General features: G+C 42.7%; 2 protein-coding genes across 8 annotated transcripts in view; both read right to left on the reverse strand.

The window, feature by feature from the left end:
• khk (ketohexokinase) overlaps positions 1 to 8,799 on the reverse strand; it is a 30,988-nt gene extending 22,189 nt beyond the window's left edge. The window contains exons 1-6 of one of the 7 annotated variants that reach the window (XM_031317316.2): positions 8,594 to 8,799; positions 7,593 to 7,709; positions 5,957 to 6,091; positions 5,591 to 5,725; positions 2,230 to 2,302; positions 1,911 to 2,057 (exon numbers count right to left, since the gene is read on the reverse strand). In XM_031317316.2, the coding sequence (XP_031173176.1) occupies positions 1,911 to 2,057; positions 2,230 to 2,302; positions 5,591 to 5,725; positions 5,957 to 6,091; positions 7,593 to 7,709; positions 8,594 to 8,724 (738 nt within the window). In that variant the 5' untranslated portion in view covers positions 8,725 to 8,799. Of the gene's footprint in view, positions 1 to 1,828; positions 2,058 to 2,229; positions 2,303 to 5,590; positions 5,726 to 5,956; positions 6,092 to 7,592; positions 7,710 to 8,278; positions 8,386 to 8,593 lie in introns of those variants that run through there. The other 6 variants (XM_031317313.2, XM_031317317.2, XM_031317319.2 and 3 more) reach the window with 6 other exon arrangements.
• The window catches only part of LOC118495300 (nuclear factor 7, brain-like), a 1,057,410-nt gene that overhangs the window by 302,478 nt on the left and 735,456 nt on the right, over positions 1 to 19,476 (reverse strand). The window lies entirely within an intron of this gene.

Genomic DNA, 19,476 nt, shown 5'->3' on the forward strand with positions numbered 1-19,476 from the left:
AGGTGTGTTTAGGGCGTGTCCAAATCCACTTTTGCTAGTTTGATGGCGGAAAAAAGGGTCCGTGTGCTGGGCGCATGGTTCAAACGGGTTGTCCTTAGTGTCTTCATTAATCAGAGGTGTGTTTTGGGCGTAACATGCAATAAACCAATCAGAGATCATCTCCCATTCCCTTTAAAAGCCAGGCGCGTTTGGACCTTGGAGCATTGCCATTATGATGGAGGATTTGCACCGTAATATTTTGATTTGTAATCTTCTGCATGTGTGTGTGCTGCTGTGCGTCCCTGTGTGTGTAACAAGCATAGTGTGCGCGCTGTGCACGAGCCTAGGAGCATTTTACTAATGCTCTGTTAAAATAACAATGAAATGCTGCGTTATTGACTTTAGACCAGGTTTTTGTTGGTCAATGACGCGATCACTTCCCGCTGCCTCAAGATAGTAATACTCCCAGAATGCACCTGAACACACCTCCCTGTAAGACCAGCACACCCAGAATGCACCTGAACACACCTCCCTGTAAGACCAGCACGCCCATGGGCCCAGAATGCACCTGAACACACCTCCCTGTAAGACCAACACGCCCATGGGCCCAGAATGCACCTGAACACACCTCCCTGTAAGACCAGCACACCCATGGGCCCAGAATGCACCTGAACACACCTCCCTGTAAGACCAAAACGCCCAGAATGCACCTGAACACACCTCCCTGTAAGACCAAAACTCCCAGAATGCACCTGAACACACCTCCCTGTAAGACCAGCATGCCCATGGGCCACAGATGGGTGCAGGTGCATTTGCTATTTAAACGACGTGGGTGCTGGAGGGGAAACTGATGACTGGGTCGGTCTTAAACTAGCAAAGACAGTTGGGTCGGGCTTTGTGCTGCGCTGGGTGCAAGATAGGGCCCTTGTTTTTTATATCCTCCGATTGGTGGGATGTCCGTGCGGCCACGCACAGATTTCAAAACGCAAATATTAAACAATAACAATATTACGATCTGATATCATGTTGTTTGTGTTGGAATGCTGAGGACAGCAGAGGACACAGTCTAGTCTTGTTTGAATCTTGGTTCCTTCTCTGTCTCATACCGTTGATCAGCGGATCACTAAGGGAGAGAGAGGGTGGAGGAAACGGGGAGCGATCTTCACCGAAACCACAGATCTCCCGCTCAAGGCCGGCCATGGCAGTGCGGCTCTTCTGTCCTCACCATGTTTGTCTAGTCACGTTTGCTTGCCCGAGACTTCCTGTTTGTCCCGTTCTTCTTTACCTAAACCCAACCGTCCCGTTCTTCTTTATCTAAACCCAACTGTCCCGTTCTTCTTTACCTAAACCCAACTGTCCTGTTATTCTTCATCTAAACCCAACCGTCCTGTTCTTCTTTACCTAAACCCAACCGTCCCATTCTTCTTTACCTAAACCCAACCGTCCCGTTCTTCTTTATCTAAACCCAACTGTCCCGTTCTTCTTTACCTAAACCCAGCTGTCCCGTTATTCTTCATCTAAACCCAACCGTCCCGTTCTTCTTTACCTAAACCCAACCGTCCCGTTCTTCTTTACCTAAACCCAACTGTCCCATTATTCTTCATCTAAACCCAACCGTCCTGTTCTTCTTTACCTAAACCCAACCGTCCCGTTCTTCTTTACCTAAACCCAACCGTCCCGTTCTTGTCCCGCGTGTCATGGAAACATACCTTTTTATAAGCCCACCCACGACCTTTTCCTTAACCTGTGTCAAAAGTGATGCCAATAGTCCCAACCCAGCGCGTTTAGATAAAGTGCGTTATATGACGCTAAAGGAGACTTTTAGCGTCAATAACAACACCAAAGGCACCTGACCAAGTGTCCGTATTTTACGCGATGGGAGTGAGAATCTGTTGGATGGACAGATGTCTCAGCGTCTGAAAGACTCGCACCACGTCACCGTGAGGAAACAGCTGATACAGCGGCTCTCTGGTCTTCTCTATCTCCACGGAGACGGTGATTCTCTGTTGCTGTGGCAACGTGCTGTTGTACATCATGACCTGCTGGATCATCTTGACCTGCTCCTCTGCGTTTCGGCCCTGCACGAGTTAAACACATTTACAGAGTGAAACACCAGGTAACACTGCTAAACTTTTATGTTGAAAATAAAGTAATGTAAGTTTGTTAATTAATCTGGGTCAACGTTTACTCTGTTTTAAAACAAAGAATGTTCAGGGTTAGTCTGGGTTAGTCTGGTTTAGTTCAGCTCACCTCCCAGTGGATCCAGCTGAACTGACGCAGGTCGACTTTGGAGAAATCCTCCGCTGTGACGTCAGGAAGGTTCCTGATGGACAGGAAGTGAGGTCACTTCATCAGTCCGTCACTCAGACTCAAAGTTATAAAAGTCTTAGCTTGATGATGTCACTATGACATCAGCAGGCTATATTAGACTTTCCTCAGGCCGAGGACTAACTGTTACCTTTGGATCAGTTTAACACAAACTCCAACAATCAGTTTATCATTTTCAGAATTTAAACATTTTAACGATTTCTAATTAAACGTGATTGATTCTTGAGTCTGTCAGGACTTTGTGGAGATGAAGACATTTAAACATTAAAATTTGGACATGTGATACATGTCTGGCAGAAACAGGATGTCCCGTTTTTTTTACATTAAAAGAGAATCGTTGGATGTCCTATTTCATTTTCTGCATTGTGTCACTTTCTCCTCTGAAGAAGTTTACTTTATTGCTGATCCATCAGGACAATTAACTATGTATCAGACTGACCTTTGAGTCTGTTTATGGATCTGGAGGTTTTGGTATACACATGTTTGATCATCAGTTCAGACTAAAAATAAGTCATCATCTCTAGTCCAACAGTCGCCATGAAACAGTTAAATGTTGTTTTAGTTTCAATGTGAAGAGTTCACTTCCAAAGTCATCAACAGAAAAAAATTAACTTTCACTATTTACAGAAGACATTTAAGGTTTTTATTTTGTCTTTAACCTTCTCCAGTTTCTGTGAAAGGACCGAGGTGGTAACTGAAGTTAGCTTTAAAACACATGTACAGCTACATTTAATTTGATCATTTTGGAAGAAAACTCCTTACGGACGGCAGATTAGAAACAGTTTGATTATAGAACATATTTCATCATATTTCAGTGTGAATCAGAGATATTAAATGAATCAGTGTTGATGAATTAATCCAAAACCACTGCAGAGGCTCAAACTAACTAAACCGATGTTTGGGATGAAGCCCAGCATAGAGACCTTACGAATGATAAAAGATATCAGCAAGCTTTAGAAGGTGTTGATAGGTATACTTTTATACTTTGGACAGAGCCAGGCTATCTGTCCCTCTCTCTTTTTAGTCTTCGTGCTAAGCTAACCACATCCTGACGGCCATGACATCGATATCCATCTCAAAGTATGTTGAATTTTTAAATGTACAAAGTAACGGAGAGGAAGTAACAATGTAGGATAGATGTTTTTGAACAGTACTTTCATTAGTGTAACCTATCGTCTCTTCGCCTCTTAAACTGTTTCTAATTTTGAGTTTTTCTTCAGCTTTAGTGACTTCCTTTCTTCACACAGACAAAGCTAAAAGTCAACTGACCTCCACTTCATCTAATTGGTGGATCAATACAGGTTCCAACCCGTTATCACTCGCAACTCATAAAATACGACAGTTTGGTCAGCAGCCCTCACTATCTAATACCAAGGCTCAAGATAAGTGTCTGTATTAGATGCACCAGGCTTTTTGAGTAACTAAGTAAACTTATCCACGAGAAAATTAGACACTCAGAGCAACTGCTGCACCAGGGCGCTGTAAGATGACATCATAAAAAGAGCATCAAAGTCTGCGTAAGGAAGACGTTGGGTGGACGAGTGGGACTGTCACTACCCGATGTGAGTCGAGTGCAGATGTGAGTTGTGCATGCGTCACTTTGCGACAATGACAGATTTCACGCAGATCTGTTTTGCTGTTAGCCACAGAATAATGAGATAGGTACATTACATAGCAGTCATTTATTATTTAGCGTAAGGCATCATATTTTCACGGCACGATCCCTGATGTCAGTTGTAGATGAGAGGCTGAAGTAGCCTCCAAGAACCTGCTAACGAGAGACTTGGAGAAAATGGACCTACATAACGAAGTTGGTTCACTGCTGGCTACAAGTTAGCAATCAGACACAACAAAGAATGTCACTTGAATGGTGTTTTGAGCTAACGTTAGCAATCAAACAATCATAGATAGCTAAAAAACGTTTGCCAGATCCCTTGGCGTTATGCTGTAAACTGTTTAAATCTGACCAGGCACAACTCACATCTGCACTCGACTCCCATCGGGCAGTGACAGGGTCAAAATAACACAGGACTTTCACGCAGTTGAGCGCTGTTCTTGTCCCATGAGGAATTAAAAGTCAACATTGACTTATTACTCACGTAGGTAGTGTACTTACCTAACGTCAGTCGTTGTCAGTTATATGTAACAAACATCTAATTTAACCCAAACCACCATCTTTTCCTAAACCTATCCAAGTAGTTTTGTTGCATAAACCTAACGAAGTCTGAGCCTGCTCTTTAAAAAATGGTTCCAGAGGAGTCCAGACCAGGCGTCCGTATGACGAGTTGGAAATGAGAATGTTTCAGTTTCAGGACGTCAACAGCTCACTCTGCTCTGCAGTGGTTCATTACACCAGGATCAGGAGTTCATGCTTCCTTCAGGCGGGTCAAACAGCATTCACTAAACACCTCAGTACGTTTGTTTTATATACATGCACCACCGGATGGGTGGAGCTTAAACCGGATGGGTGGGGCTTACACCAGGTTGGTAGGGCTTACACCAGATGGATGGGGTCTACACCAGATGGATAGAGTCTACACCAGATGGCTAGGGTCTACACTGGATGGGTGGGGCTTACATCAGATGGGTAGAGCTTACATTGGGTAGGTGGAGCTTACACCAGATGGATAGGGTCTACACCAGATGGATGGGGTCTACACCAGATGGATGGGGTCTACACCAGATGGATGGGGTCTACACCAGATGGATAGGGTCTACACCAGATGGATGGGGTCTACACCAGATGGATGGGGTCTACACCAGATGGATGGGGTCTACACTAGATGGATGGGGTCTACACTAGATGGATGGGGTCTACACCAGATGGATGGGGTCTACACTAGATGGATGGGGTCTACACCAGATGGATGGGGTCTACACCAGATGGATGGGGTCTACACTAGATGGATGGGGTCTACACCAGATGGATGGGGTCTACACCAGATGGATGGGGTCTACACTAGATGGATGGGGTCTACACCAGATGGATGGGGTCTACACCAGATGGATGGGGTCTACACCAGATGGATGGAGCTTCAGATTCATAATTTAAAACTTTAGTTAGGTTTGAAGGCTAATTCAATAGGACTTTGTAATTGCTTCCCTAGCTAGATTGTGTATTGCTGCCATAGAAAGAGATTTGTAAACTCAATGAAAATGACCTCGTTAAGTGAAGGTTTAATAAATGTATAGGAGTGATGTCAGCCGGTCTCTATGGTAACAAGGTCACATTGATAAAGGGGTGTTTAGTGAAAGCTGTGTGCTGGTCGTCAGGTTGTCTTACGTGTCAGAGAGAACGACGGTTCGAGATCCGCTGGACGGACAAACAACACAACACGCACACGGAGTTTGACCCTCGGCCTGCCAAACCACCGCCGAGACATCGATCGCACGCTGCGAGAAGTCAGCCATGATGAAACTGACAGACAGAGAAACACAGGAATCTGCTTCATATCAACTCTGTCTTTCACAATAAAAGCACCGACAGACCATTGACTCATCTGTCGAGGAAGAGGAAGGAGCTGCTCTGTGACGACGAAGGTGATCTTTCTGAAATAGAGGCAGTTAGTGACAACACACGTACACACACACACACACACACACACACACACACACACACACACACACACACACACACACACACACACACCTGTTCATGTGCAGGATGGTGCGGCTTCCTGTGCTGATGTTGCTGATGACCACAGAGGCTGGAAGAACACACTGAGCGTGCTCAGACACCAGAGACACATCGATATGGAACTTCTGAAAATCCTCCAAAATAAAACTACAGACAGGAAACTGTCAAACTACAGACAGGAAAGTGTGTCTTAACCGTATGTTACACTGATGAGGTGAGGATATGTCACATCTCTATAGAAAATATTTATTATAAATACCTACCGTTTATATTTATGTTCACACATTACATGTCATTCAGCGGATGCTTTTATCCAAAACAACATACAATTGTTATATATGTCAGAGGCGGTACGCCTCCGGACCAACTAGGGGTTATTGTGTCTTGCTCAGGCACACATTGGCTGATGTATTGCAGTGGGAATGAGGGCGGTTTCACACCTGCCTCGTTTAGTTCGGTTGAATAGAACTAGAGTTTGTTTGTCCCGCTGGTTCGTCAGGGAAGGTGAGAACGCAGCATTCACACTCGGGTGTGCACCAAAAGCGGACCAAACAAGCGCACCAAGACCTGCTTGAAGAGGAGGTCTTGATACGTTTTCAATCCAACTCTGGAGCGGTTCGTTTGTGGTGAGAACGTGATCTGTACTCGAACCGCACCAACTATACGTACTCCTCCAGTCTGAGCTGATGTCTCCTGTAGTCAGATGTGTTCAGCAGTCTGAGCTGATGTCTCCTGTAGTCAGGTGTGTTCAGCAATCTGCGATGCAGCAGAGCAGCAAACTGTAGCAGCTTGCAGTGTTTCTATCACAGAAATAGACTGCAGTCAAGCTCGCTGTCCATCACTTGTATCTCCGTGGTCAAACCAGCTGCCGCTAAAATTGGAGACAGACGCCGGCAGAGTCTCGGTGACCAGAGCAGATGTAGTCTGTCTCTCGCGTAACAATGTCTGATCATTTTAATGAAAAAGAGCTGGTTTGACCACTAGACTAGAACACAGGACCTTCTTACTGTATTTACTTTCTTGCTCCCGCCCCCAGACATATCCGACCACTAAGAGGGCTGGACGTTCTTGCGGGATTTGTAATGATGCATGTTGGTACGCTTGGATTTGCCCAGGTGTGAAACCAAACCACACCAAACCAAACCGACCGAGGGCCAACTGCTCCAAGTTTACAAACTCACCAACTGATTCAGACCAAAGCAAACCAACTCCAGGTGTGAAAACGCCCTGAAGCCCAGATCTCCCACACCAAAGGCATGTGTCTCGCCACCCCCATCATCCATATATGGAGGGAGGAGATGGGAGAGAGGATGAGGAAGCAAGGACTTGTAGAGTTTCAGAAGTTTATAAATCTAAATTTGATCACTGAGACGTCCAACCTTCAGCTGTTTCCGTGGATACGATCAACGATTGATCCTGTAATAAGACATCTGAAGTGTCACCTTCACTTTATCTGCTGCTTTAAACGGAACCAAACATACAGGATGTCCTGTAGACGTGTGTGTGTGTGTGTGTGTGTATATATATATATATATATATATATATATATATATATATATATATATATAAATAATAAGATGGTCGAGTGTCATATCTAAATGATGACCTCAGCCAGTTATTATTGATGTACGTATTGATCAGTACTCACTCGGCCACAGGTCCAGCAGACAGTGAGCCCATGAAGGCGCTCGAGGCTCCGAGCAGCGACAGCACCGTGCAGGAGTTGGAAGCGTTTCCTCCTCGCTGCCAACGCTGCGACAAACACCTGCAGGAGAGTAATGACATCACAGCATGATCTATCAATATCACCGAAGAATCAAAAACATCACATCTGTGTGGAGCGATGAGAAGATACGTTTTATTCCCTCATTTAGTCAATATAAAGGATCAGTGTCAGGGATAATGCAGAGGTGCATGCTGGGATATCATTATGGAGGTTATTTACTATCATGGCCGCATTTATGATCAGTGCTTCAATCATTAAGATCTCTGCACTCACATTCAAATAAATAAATAATTAAATCACAAATCATAGATTCCCCTTCAGAATAAAATGTAAACGTTGTCTGTAACTGAACATGGAACAGAAAACAGACAGCAGTCAGTAAACGGGTCAAACAGTACTAACAGTGAGTTAGAGATAATCAGTAAAGGGTTAAACCTTGAAGAGGATCCACCTTTGAGTACTACATTACGTCTTGTGCTAATGTTTTATTGATTATTTATTGGAAGATAATCATCACAAACATCTGATAACCTCTGAGCTGCTGTCTGTGTTAGCATCAGCCTGTGTGCTGACCTGCTGTCTGTGTTAGCATCAGCCTGTGTGCTTACCTGCTGTCTGTGTTAGCATCAGCCTGTGTGCTAACCTGCTGTCTGTGTTAGCATCAGCCTGTGTGCTGACCTGCTGTCTGTGTTAGCATCAGCCTGTGTGCTGACCTGCTGTCTGTGTTAGCATCAGCCTGTGTGCTGACCTGCTGTCTGTGTTAGCATCAGCCTGTGTGCTGACCTGCTGTCTGTGTTAGCATCAGCCTGTGTGCTGACCTGCTGTCTGTGTTAGCATCAGCCTGTGTGCTGACCTGCTGTCTGTGTTAGCATCAGCCTGTGTGCTGACCTGCTGTCTGTGTTAGCATCAGCCTGTGTGCTAACCTGCTGTCTGTGTCTTCTTCTGGGTATTTGTCGACCACGTTGATGATGTCGAGACACACCAGACCGACACACAAAATCTTCTTTTCCTCCATGTTGATCCACTGAAACTGTTCAGTCTGTGTCTCACACATATACAGCTGCACTCTGGACTTTGACACACAAACATCTCATTATCAAGTCAAGTCAATAAGGCACACCACTTCCTGTCAGCAGAGTTAATAAAATAAGAGCCTCAGAGACAGTGGCCACTCGTAGTGGCAGAGCAAATGAAACAGAAAAATCAACAATCATAAAAAAAACACAAACAAAACAGGGTTTTTAAAAGCCTTAAGGTATGTACCCACCATGGATGTTTTATCATGCGATTCATTCACACGTTAATATATTTTTCTATCGTTTTTGTCACAAGTACTTTCACTCACAATGCAAATATTACTCAGTGATAAAGTGATGTAATGTCTTTGATTAATTGATCCACTGATTTTGATTGACAGCTAGGCCACTGATTGGCAAATCTGCCACACCATAGTGGCTTAAACTTTTGGATCACTTCCAGGGAGGACAGAGGCGGGAACCTGTGCTTTTCACCAGAACGTCCCACTGGGAACTACACAGACACATTATCACCACAAATAGCACAATTAATCAATAGAAACAACCAAACACTCACACATTGGCGCCCCTTACCACATAGAACACCCAACATTAGTCAGGAACACAAACACATTATTAACTCACTAGGTAATAACAAACACATAGTCATAAAACCTGCAGACAAAGGGGGCCAAATAGTCATCCAAGATAAGAACAATTACATTTTAGAAGCCAACAGACAGTTAAATGACAACACATATTACAGACCACTTACTCACCTTTTACAATTAGAAACACAAACACTTATTAGGGACATTACAGACATCCTTTATCATCCTTTATTTTTGTTGTTCCGGTCAGCAGACCAATAGTAAGTGACTGCGGATCAGAATCATATCACATAACAGAATACATAGACCATTTCATTAACCCACTTTCTAAACTCCATCCTAGCTACATCAAAGACACATACAAATTAGTTAATAAAATAAAAAACCTTCAAGTACCCGGTCACACTCTCCTCTTTTCAATAGATATAGACTCTTTATGTACTAACATTGAAACACAACTTGGCCTCTGCCATAAAACACATCTTTGATAAATACCAAGACCCATCCAGACCCAACAGCCACATTTTACAGTTACTCCAGATCACACTCACAGAAATGACTTCACCTTTAACAATAAACACTTTGTCCAGCTTTGTGGGTGTGCAATGGGCCGGAAGTATTCCCCATCATACGCAGACATCTACCTGGCCCATTGGAAGGAAACGGTATTCATCTACCTGGCCCATTGGGAGGAAGCAGTATTCATTTACCTGGCCCATTGGGAGGAAACGGTATTCATCTACCTGGCCCATTGGGAGGAAGCGGTATTCATCTTCCTGGCCCATTGGGAGGAAACGGTATTCATCTACCTGGCCCATTGGGAGGAAACGGTATTCATCTACCTGGCCCATTGGGAAGAAGCAGTATTCATCTACCTGGCCCATTGGGAGGAAGCAGTATTCATCTACCTGGCCCATTGGGAGGAAGCAGTATTCATCTACCTGGCCCATTGGGAGGAAACAGTATTCATCTACCTGGCCCATTGGGAGGAAACAGTATTCCATAAACTCACCATCAAACCTCTGCTTTATTTCCGGTACATGGACGACATCCTCAGCCTCTGGGACAACACCGAACAGACCTTTTTGACTTTTCTGGACATCCTCAACTCACATCACCCTAAAATAAAACTCATACCCTACAACCTGTCACAGTGAAGTTCTTCGACACACGGGTCTTCTTCTGCAGCTCCGGCAACCAGACGAAAACACTAGCCACCAAAGTTTATTTTAAAGACGCTGACCGCCATGCACTTCTCCATAAGACCAGCTATCACCCTAAACACATGTACAGAGGCCTTATTAAGTTATCTGTAGTTAGATAGTGTTATATGTGACACAAGTTTATCTTAGTAAAGATACGGTAATAAACTAATATAAATCAGATATAACCTGTTCTCTGTGACACAAGTTTATCTTAGTAAAATCTGGGGTGCTCAGTTCTGACCAGTGTGAAACGACAGAAAAAGATAATTCCCAAGAATTTAGTACACATGATATAATTTAATGACTCATTAAGTGACAAACTGGAATTAAAAAAAGAGAAAAACTCTGAACCTGAATACATTGGTAGTTATGATCAAGACTGAAGTTGGTTAACATATTTATATCAGAGAAAGTGGGAAATGAAATATTGATTTATAACATACTATGGCAGTTTTTAGGTGGACATGTTTGTCCTCCAATGACACCAGAGGAACTTTTTATATTAAATGTATTTTATTTTTTTGGAGTTAATGCTTCAGGTGAACAGGTTTAAAATACTGGATTCATCATTTAACTCAGACATTATAACAGAACAACACTGTTACATACAGTCCATTTAACTCAGACATTATAACAGAACAACACTGTTACATACAGTCCATTTAACTCAGACATCACTACAGATTAACACTGTTACATACAGTCCATTTAACTCAGACATCACTACAGAACAACACTGTTACATACAGTCCATTTAACTCAGACATCACTACAGAACAACACTGTTACATACAGTCCATTTAACTCAGACATCACTACTTTTTTTTACTGACTGGTTTTCGGACTACTTTCTCTATGAATGCAATTAAAAGAAGATTAGTTCATCCTGACAGGTAGTGAATATTCATCAGAATGGACTACTTCCACTATAAATATTACATAATAATATTCCATCCTGATGTAGGACTTTAAAAATACATGCTTTGAACATTTCCAAAATTTAAAGCTATATTTTAAGCCTTTTTTCGAACTGATCGTAAAAAAAAACGAAACCTCCTGTTTAGACACTCATTTTTTCCTCATATTTTTGGCCTCTTTTTAAATTTTTGTCATTTTTTCAACATTTTTGTCTCCTTTTTGGGTGTTTTTGTCGCTTTATTTTAGAACATATAGACCCTAACCCAACATCTGGATGTCCAAGTGAACTCCAGTTTGCTCGTGATTCCATTGAAAGTGTTTGGAGTTAGACCCAAAGAGAGAAGTCTCCTGCAGTCAGTTATCTAGAACATGATGGGGGGGGGGGGGGGTTATCCTTGGTGAACATGTGAGGAGACCCAAAGAGAGAAGGCTCCTGCAGTCTACAGCCGCAGCTAAAAGTTACATAGTGTTGCTTTAACACTTGTCAATGGAGAGTGGCCAGACTCTCTGTACAAATGAAATGTACGAGAGTCTGGTAAGACCAGGCTAATGCACTGAAGCTATCCCTAATGAATCAGGTGACACAGTCAACGGGAAAACATATTTGGCCGTTAGGGGTCAGTGCAAAGTCAGGAATTGTTGCAATAAAATGGTCAACATCTGGATATTTGAGCTGAAATATCTACAAAATTCAATAGTAGATATGGATATGTTGGGCATCATTGGAAAGGTGAGGAGCTTTAGTATGTGAATCAGCTTAGTGAGAAGGTGATAAAAAAAGCCATATTTATATACTTTATATTTTATATTTTTATATTTTTATTTCGACATGCTATGCTATGGCTTTTTTATCACTTTTTCCAACATACTATACTATGGCTTTTTATGCTTTTTTTCAACGTACTATATTATTACTTTTTTTTAAATTTTTTCGACAAACTATACTATAGCTTTTTTATTGACATACTATACTATGGCCTTTTAATCACTTTTTGCGACATACTATATATACTATGATTTTTATTAAATAAAAATATGAATAAAAATATATATGAATAAAATATACATATAAATAAAGATTTATATATATATATATAAAAAAAAGACCGCAAGACCAACAACGGTCGGCGTTCGGGCAGTTCTGGAGATCGGCGTTCCCCTAACCCCTTTAGTGGAGACTTGCAAGCAAACACTAATCTCCAACTACAAAGCCAGGGATAAAAAGTTAACAGGAAATGAAGACCTCACGTTTGGACATAAGAAGGACATCCATGGCAAGAAAAAGGAGGTGAAACAGGAAAGTGTGACTGCCTACAGCAACTGGTCGTTTGAGGAGGTTGTGCAGGAACTCATCAAGCAGAAAGAAGTGGTGAAAAAGAAAGATGCCCACATCAAGGAGCTGAAGACACGGTGGCTGATGCCATGTCCAGAGCTATGACTGTTTAAGTGACTTGGGTTTGCCTTCCTGCAGTATCTTTTCTATCCATTTCTCAACTAGATGAGCTCTTAGTACCTTATTGTCCCACTAGAGCACTACGCTCCCAGAATTCAGAGCTACTTGTGGTTCCTAGTCTCTCTAAAAGTAGGATGGGAGCCAGAGCCTCCAGCTATCAGGCTCCACTCCTGTGGAACCAGCTCCCAGTCTGGGTTCAGGAGCCAGAGCCTTCAGCTACCAGGCTCCTCTCCTGTGGAACCAGCTCCCAGTCTGGGTTCGGGGGGCAGACACCATCACCACATTTAAGAATAAACTGAAAACCCTCCTCTTTGATAAAGCTTATAGTTAGGGAGTGAGGAGATCCAGAAATGCTTGTTACTAAACTAGCTCTGGGGAGTTTATTGCAACTGTTCATCACACCCCCAACATTTACCATCAACAGTCATACCCCTTAGCACCTGAGCCAATGTTAGCTACCAAGTTGTTATTTACAGATTAGACACTTTAATGAATGATTTCAGCTACAGCGTCGTCATTTACTGTAACATTACTTATTTAATAAAGAACAATAGTAAATAAAACATGACAGACAGACTAACTACATTACTAAAACATGTAAAGGTGCTTTGGTGGATTTTTAATCTTTGAAATTTAAACTTTACTTGCAACTGCGGTTGTCTGGTTAGAATCAAACAGAAGGTCAACCTGTTGTTGGGAATTGGGAAGGTACAGATTCAATTATTGGCAATTTATCAAAGAAGTTTTATCAATTTTATGTGTTTTGTATTATGTGTATTAATAACTTTACCAAATTGACTAACAATCAAAATGGGGCACCAGTCTGGAATCAGGGACCAATAACTGAACTGTGAAAACAGTCTCATAGGTGGTGTTCTCTTTGAAAATACACATCTTAATTAATTTGATTAATTCATCTCATATTTATAAAGTGAACGGAAGGGTGAAATTCGAGCACTGACCTGTTCAACCAGATGTTACTACAACATATACACAAATAATCACAAAAAACTGCTCTTTAAATATAATAGGATTTATTTAACTTCCAAATTATTGTCAATCAATAGTTCTTCAATCAATAAACCTATATACTGTACTTGTTACACTACAACAAAGGCAAACGTGTTGTGACAGTTTGTCTAAATCCGTTTCATGTTTTCTCTATATGGGTAGTGAACACCACAGCTCCAGCCAGTGACTCCAAAATTTCCTGGATGTTAGGTAATGGATAAGTATCGGTGTGAGTTGCTGCATTCATTTTTCTATAATCCACACAGAATCTTTGTTTTGGGTCATTTTTCTTAGGTACCAAGACGACTGGAGCAGCATATGGAGAGATTGATGGCTCGATGATGCCTTTGTCCAACATTTCATCCACATGCTCTTTGATTACTTGAAGTTTGGTTGGTGACACACGATAGGGCTTCTGTTTGATGGGCACTTCATGGGTAAGAAAAATTGTGTGTGAGAACACGAGTGCGTCCCAGTGCTTCTGTGCAGACATCTGAGTTTTCCTGTAGATGACACAACAGCTGATTTTTCCCAAAATCATCCAGATGAGCATTGTTGCAGGCAGTCTCTAGGAGGTCATGGCAGGGTGGCAGAGGAACCAGGTCCACAGGAGCCACAGCAGAGAAAAAGGCAAGCTGTGATGGAAGAACCGCATTAAGCCCTGCTGCAGAGTCTCTCAAAAACTGGTACTGCTGCTTTTTGTTGGATTTAAACCAGTAGCGATGCTCAGAGACATCAAACTGTAGACTGGAAAAGAAAATGAAGTCCAGTCCCACAACTGCGGGGAAAGCAAGACTGCGAGCAGGCAGGATGACACAAGGTAAGGTCACTGGGTGTAGCTGCAAGGTAAGGTTCATTTCACACCAACCTAAAGGCTGTCTTCCTTCTCCATCTGCAAGGTACAAGGGCCCTCTAGTCCAAGGCTTTAGCATGTCCTGCGGTCTTCTGATTCCTGACTACACATTTTCATTTATCAGAGTGTACGATGAACCAGTGTCGAGGATAGCGGTTCCCTTCCATGGACCAATGTTCAGGGGAACCCTCAACTGGCAAGGAAGCAGGCTACCAAGTGGGGATGAGGAGGTGTTTCCAGATGTAATGCCTTCCAGGTAACCTGAGTGTGTGAGGGAACCAAGTGTGGGATGACCATCTTGGCCATGAGTAGTTTTTACAGCTTGCTGTTGTGAGGGTCTAGGAGAAGAAACTCTGTTAGAGTTCCACTGTGGACAGGAAGCTGGTGCATGACTTCCTTTGCAGCGCCAACAGTACACAAAGGAGGGTCGGTTATGGCTGGGTTGATTTGCTCGGACAGGGTTTGCTCTGGTGTTAGGAGACCGGGCAGCAGTTTCAGAGGCAGCAGACTTGGGTGTTTTCCCCAATAAATTATTTTTCTGTTCATACTGCAGCTGGTTTCCCCGGTCCTTCTCAAGTTGCTGGCTAAGGCGGACAAGTGTGTCGACAGAGGTAACTCTGCTACTTCTCAGCTGGCTGGCCAGTTGGGGGTTAATGTTTTTCAAAATCATTTTTAGGATTTCCTCTTCCTCAATTTGTGGTTTCCAGCGCTTGCACAGCGACTGGTACACGTAAGCAAAGTCTCTGACGCTTTCCCCTTCCCCTTGAACTCTGTTGCGCACCCTCTCTGCCAGTTCATCCTCATAGTCCTCTGACAGGAAGGCAGCACGGAACTGGTCATGAAATTCCTTCCATGTGTGGATTTTATGGCGGCCTACATCCCACCAATCTCTTGCAGTTCCATGAAGTACATTACGCAAGGTGGCAAGGAGTTCCTCATCCGTGAGCGGAGTGAGAGCAAGGAAATCGTCACACCTTTCCAGGTATTGGAGCGGGTCAGGAGTATCATTTAGTCCCCCAAATGTCGGAAATTGTAGCTTTATAGGACTTTTACCCATAACTCTGTTCTTTACTTCTCCGTGAATGGTGGATCCACCTGGTGACCCAAAATTGGCCTCGGCCATGCCAGGCTGCACGGTGGATTGCAATCTGGGGAGGTGTGAAATGAGTAGGGGCTTTTCCCCTTGTAAACCCTCAGAGGTTTTCCCACTTGCAGGAGTAATGGTGGTGGTAACTCTGGATGCTGTTAATTCCTCTGACAGTGAATGTATCGTATTTTTGCAGTGGGATAGCTCCTCCTGCAGGTGAGCTACTGCACCAGACATCGGGGTGAGAACGGAGAAAAGATCCTTCAGCAGGTCAGTATGATAGTTTTTTAGCCTCCAGCCAAGGGATGCATTAAATTGTGACTGCAGATATTCAAGCTCTTTATCCACATGCTTGATGACCTCTTTTTTTTGTTCCTGAAATAGGTCTTGTGGTGGAAGTTTTTCGATGCAGCAGGTGTAGAGGTTTTAAAAATAGAAGGTGAAACCTCCTCCTTGCCCAAGTCCAATGTGTGGAGGTGCTGTAAACAAAATCTCAAAGGGTGACAGATTAAGTTGCTTGCGCGTGCGCATTTTCATAACCCTCCGTACAATAGGCAGAGCTCTTGTCAAGGGTAGGCATTTTGCATTTTGAATGCAAACCACTATACTTGAGATTTTGGTTGGAATTCTCCATTTTTTGAATTATTTCAGTGAGTAGGGCTTTGGCTACTACACTAGCTGTCTGTTTTGACATGACACATGCCTGACAGTATTCTCTATCAAAAATAAAAAATCATTTTATCATTATTATTAAACAATTGTTTTTCGGAGTGTCTATTTGCACCCCCTCTTACACATGAGCTCTACTGCTTGTGCTGAGAGATGAGATGGCAGAGGTCCAAATCAGATAGCATCAGAATCAGGTCCAACAGAGAAGCCCACACGGTTCTGGCCAGTGCTAGAGTCTCTGGGAGAAGAAATGTCAAAAAATGAAAATCAGGGTTAACAACATTGCATCTTTAGAGTGACATTTGGCAATCTAGCAGAGTAGTAATATCTAAGGTACCTGGCCACAGATAAATAGTTTTTCCATTTTGTTCCCACAAAATGTGTAACAGAATGTGGAACAGGACATATTTAATGCTTCGAGCGACAGAATCGAGTTTAGCAGAGAAATTTGCAACTGGACGGAGTTTGTCACCGTGTTGTTGCAGCAACACAGAGGTCACGCAGCTCTTGTGCTTGTCAACGGTCTGCACAAATTGTTTTTAGGGATCTGGCAGTCCCAGCGTCGGGGAAGACTGCAGAGCCAGTTTCATACTCACGAACGCTTCATCAGCTTCGGGCATCCAAGAGTTTGTTTGATGTGAACTGAAACCCTTACCGTGGATCAGGGAGCTCAATGGAGCTTCCATAATTGCAATGTTTGGGAAAGTTCCAGTTAGTTACTTGTGTTTGGGTGAGATGGATTTACCATCAACTGTGATCACATGACCCAGAAAAAAAAACTTTTTAAAAAAGTTTTACAGTGACATCAGGAACATGCACAGACATTTTAAGTGACAGACTCAAGTAAAAATCCTAATAGTTAACACAAACTGAAAAAGCTGCTATTCTGTTCATTTTTACAGGAAAACAGCACTGTACCAATAAATACTTTCTCCCGAAGAAGAAAAGAGCAGGTGCTCAAACCTTGAGAGATGTAGAAAAAACACACAAGGAGTTGGGCACTTCAAAAAAAAAAAAAAAATGATATTGGTTGTCAGTCAAGCATGCAGCTACAACACAGTCAGTATCAGTCCAAATCAGATGTGAGGTTGTCAAACTGTCATGATGTCTCTAAAGAACCGTTTTGAGCATTCTTCATCAGGCCCTGTAGTAACATGAGCTGTGCAATGCAAGTTGTCAGGTTTGATACAGTCAGAGGCAGGGCTGATTACAGACAAGTCCTCAGTGAGGACATTTTAGCCACACTGTAATTAACAAATGTGGTTATATCAGATGCATCATTACGAGAAATTCTCAATCCGTCAGGTGTTGAGGTTAAAACAATGTTAAAAGTGCACATTAAATCACGACCAAGCAAATTAAGTGGACATAAATCAGACACCAAAAAAGATTAAACTGTCTTCAGTTTCCCATGTACATGAGAAAGGAACAGAGAAATATTCTTTTACTGCTTGACCTGTAACCCCAGTTGACCAAATAAAATGACCACTAAGCTTCGGTGTCAAATCTTTAGCTCTAATAATCAAGTTTGTAGCACCAGAGTCAACTAAATAAGTGAGTGGAACCCTTTTAACTTTACACTCAATGATAGGTATTTTCTTGTAGGCTTCAGAAGAGAACATACTAGAAGTTGGTTTACCTTTTTAAATTCTTTTTCAGAACTTTCTAACATATCAATGGTCCCTAATAGCAAAACAAACTGTGTATCAGTGCAAAGCATTCCTTCATTGCATGAAGTGAAGTCAAGTGTGTGGTTGCAGTAGCCTACCTCATCAGTGTTTGGACTCAGTCAATCAGAGGGACAAGTGCTGTTCTCCATCTGAGGTGGTTTGTGCTTTTTCTTTGGGCAGTTACGTACCCAATGTCCAAAGTCCTTGCAGTACCAACACTGGTCTGGGTTGTAGGGTCATCATTTTGTCCACGGTACCCGACTCGGCCTCCTCTGTCTCGACCACGTCCTTCGTGGGAGCGGCCTTTTTCGGGTCCGCGCTCCATATGTTGCCCACCAGCCTGTTGTAACATGCAGACAGACGCTTCGAACATGGTTTTCTCACGTACTCATTGGTCTTTCCACCCGATGCAGGTGTGACGGATGCTGTCGGTCAAGTTCGAGAGTCGAGTCTGGGATTTGGGCAGCGATTCACAAAACGTGTGTCCTCTTCGTCCCTCCGTTTTTCCCAGCTCATCCTCCTGGCTTGTAGAGAACTGGAAAGCTCAGAATATGGGCTTTGGTTAGGTTGTAGAACTGATGAGGTTATTGGTTTATGTGTGTTTTGCATCCTTTCCCTGAATCACTATACCTTTTATCCATAGTTAAAACATTTGTTTGTTTTTGTTTTTTCTAGTAGCTTTAAGTCTTCTGTCTTAATCATTGATTTTCCCATTAATTCCATTTCTACTTCTTCTAAATCCTGTTTTAACACTTTCAGCTTTCCCGTACTGAGGGAGCTGTTTTGAGGGAATCCAATTTTTGAATCATATGGTAAACATTCAACACATTCCATATCTCTGAACCATCTCTTCCACCACAGGCCCTTTCGGGACTGGTGACGATTGGTTGGAGCCCATTCATTCAGAATGAGGGAAGTCAACTTCTTAACCTTCGAGCAACCGTCGTTGCAAGGCAGCTTTTACTATCTCGGAAAAAAGCCACACAAATCCGTTAACAGTTCCTGCTAATAGGGGTTTAACGCGGAGAAACCCACACTGAAATCCGGGACAGGTTACTGCTGTCACGTGTGTAGATTTAACTAAAAATCTACCGTCACGCCTGGTTGAGGAGACTTTTTCAGAGATATGGTTAAATGTGCCGAATATTATTCACCCAAACCCTTATACAAAAAAAACCCAAGAAGGCTATCAGTCTTTTCAATGTCCAAACGACTATTTGTTTCATCAAAGTTCACAGGTCAATTGGAATTTCTGTTTCAAATTAATTGATTTAAATCTTTATCTTACCCTGCTGCTTGAAATGGCTTCCGTC

Source organism: Sander lucioperca, chromosome 6, assembly GCF_008315115.2.
Source record: "Sander lucioperca isolate FBNREF2018 chromosome 6, SLUC_FBN_1.2, whole genome shotgun sequence".
In the NCBI taxonomy this organism is placed as follows: domain Eukaryota; kingdom Metazoa; phylum Chordata; class Actinopteri; order Perciformes; family Percidae; genus Sander; species Sander lucioperca.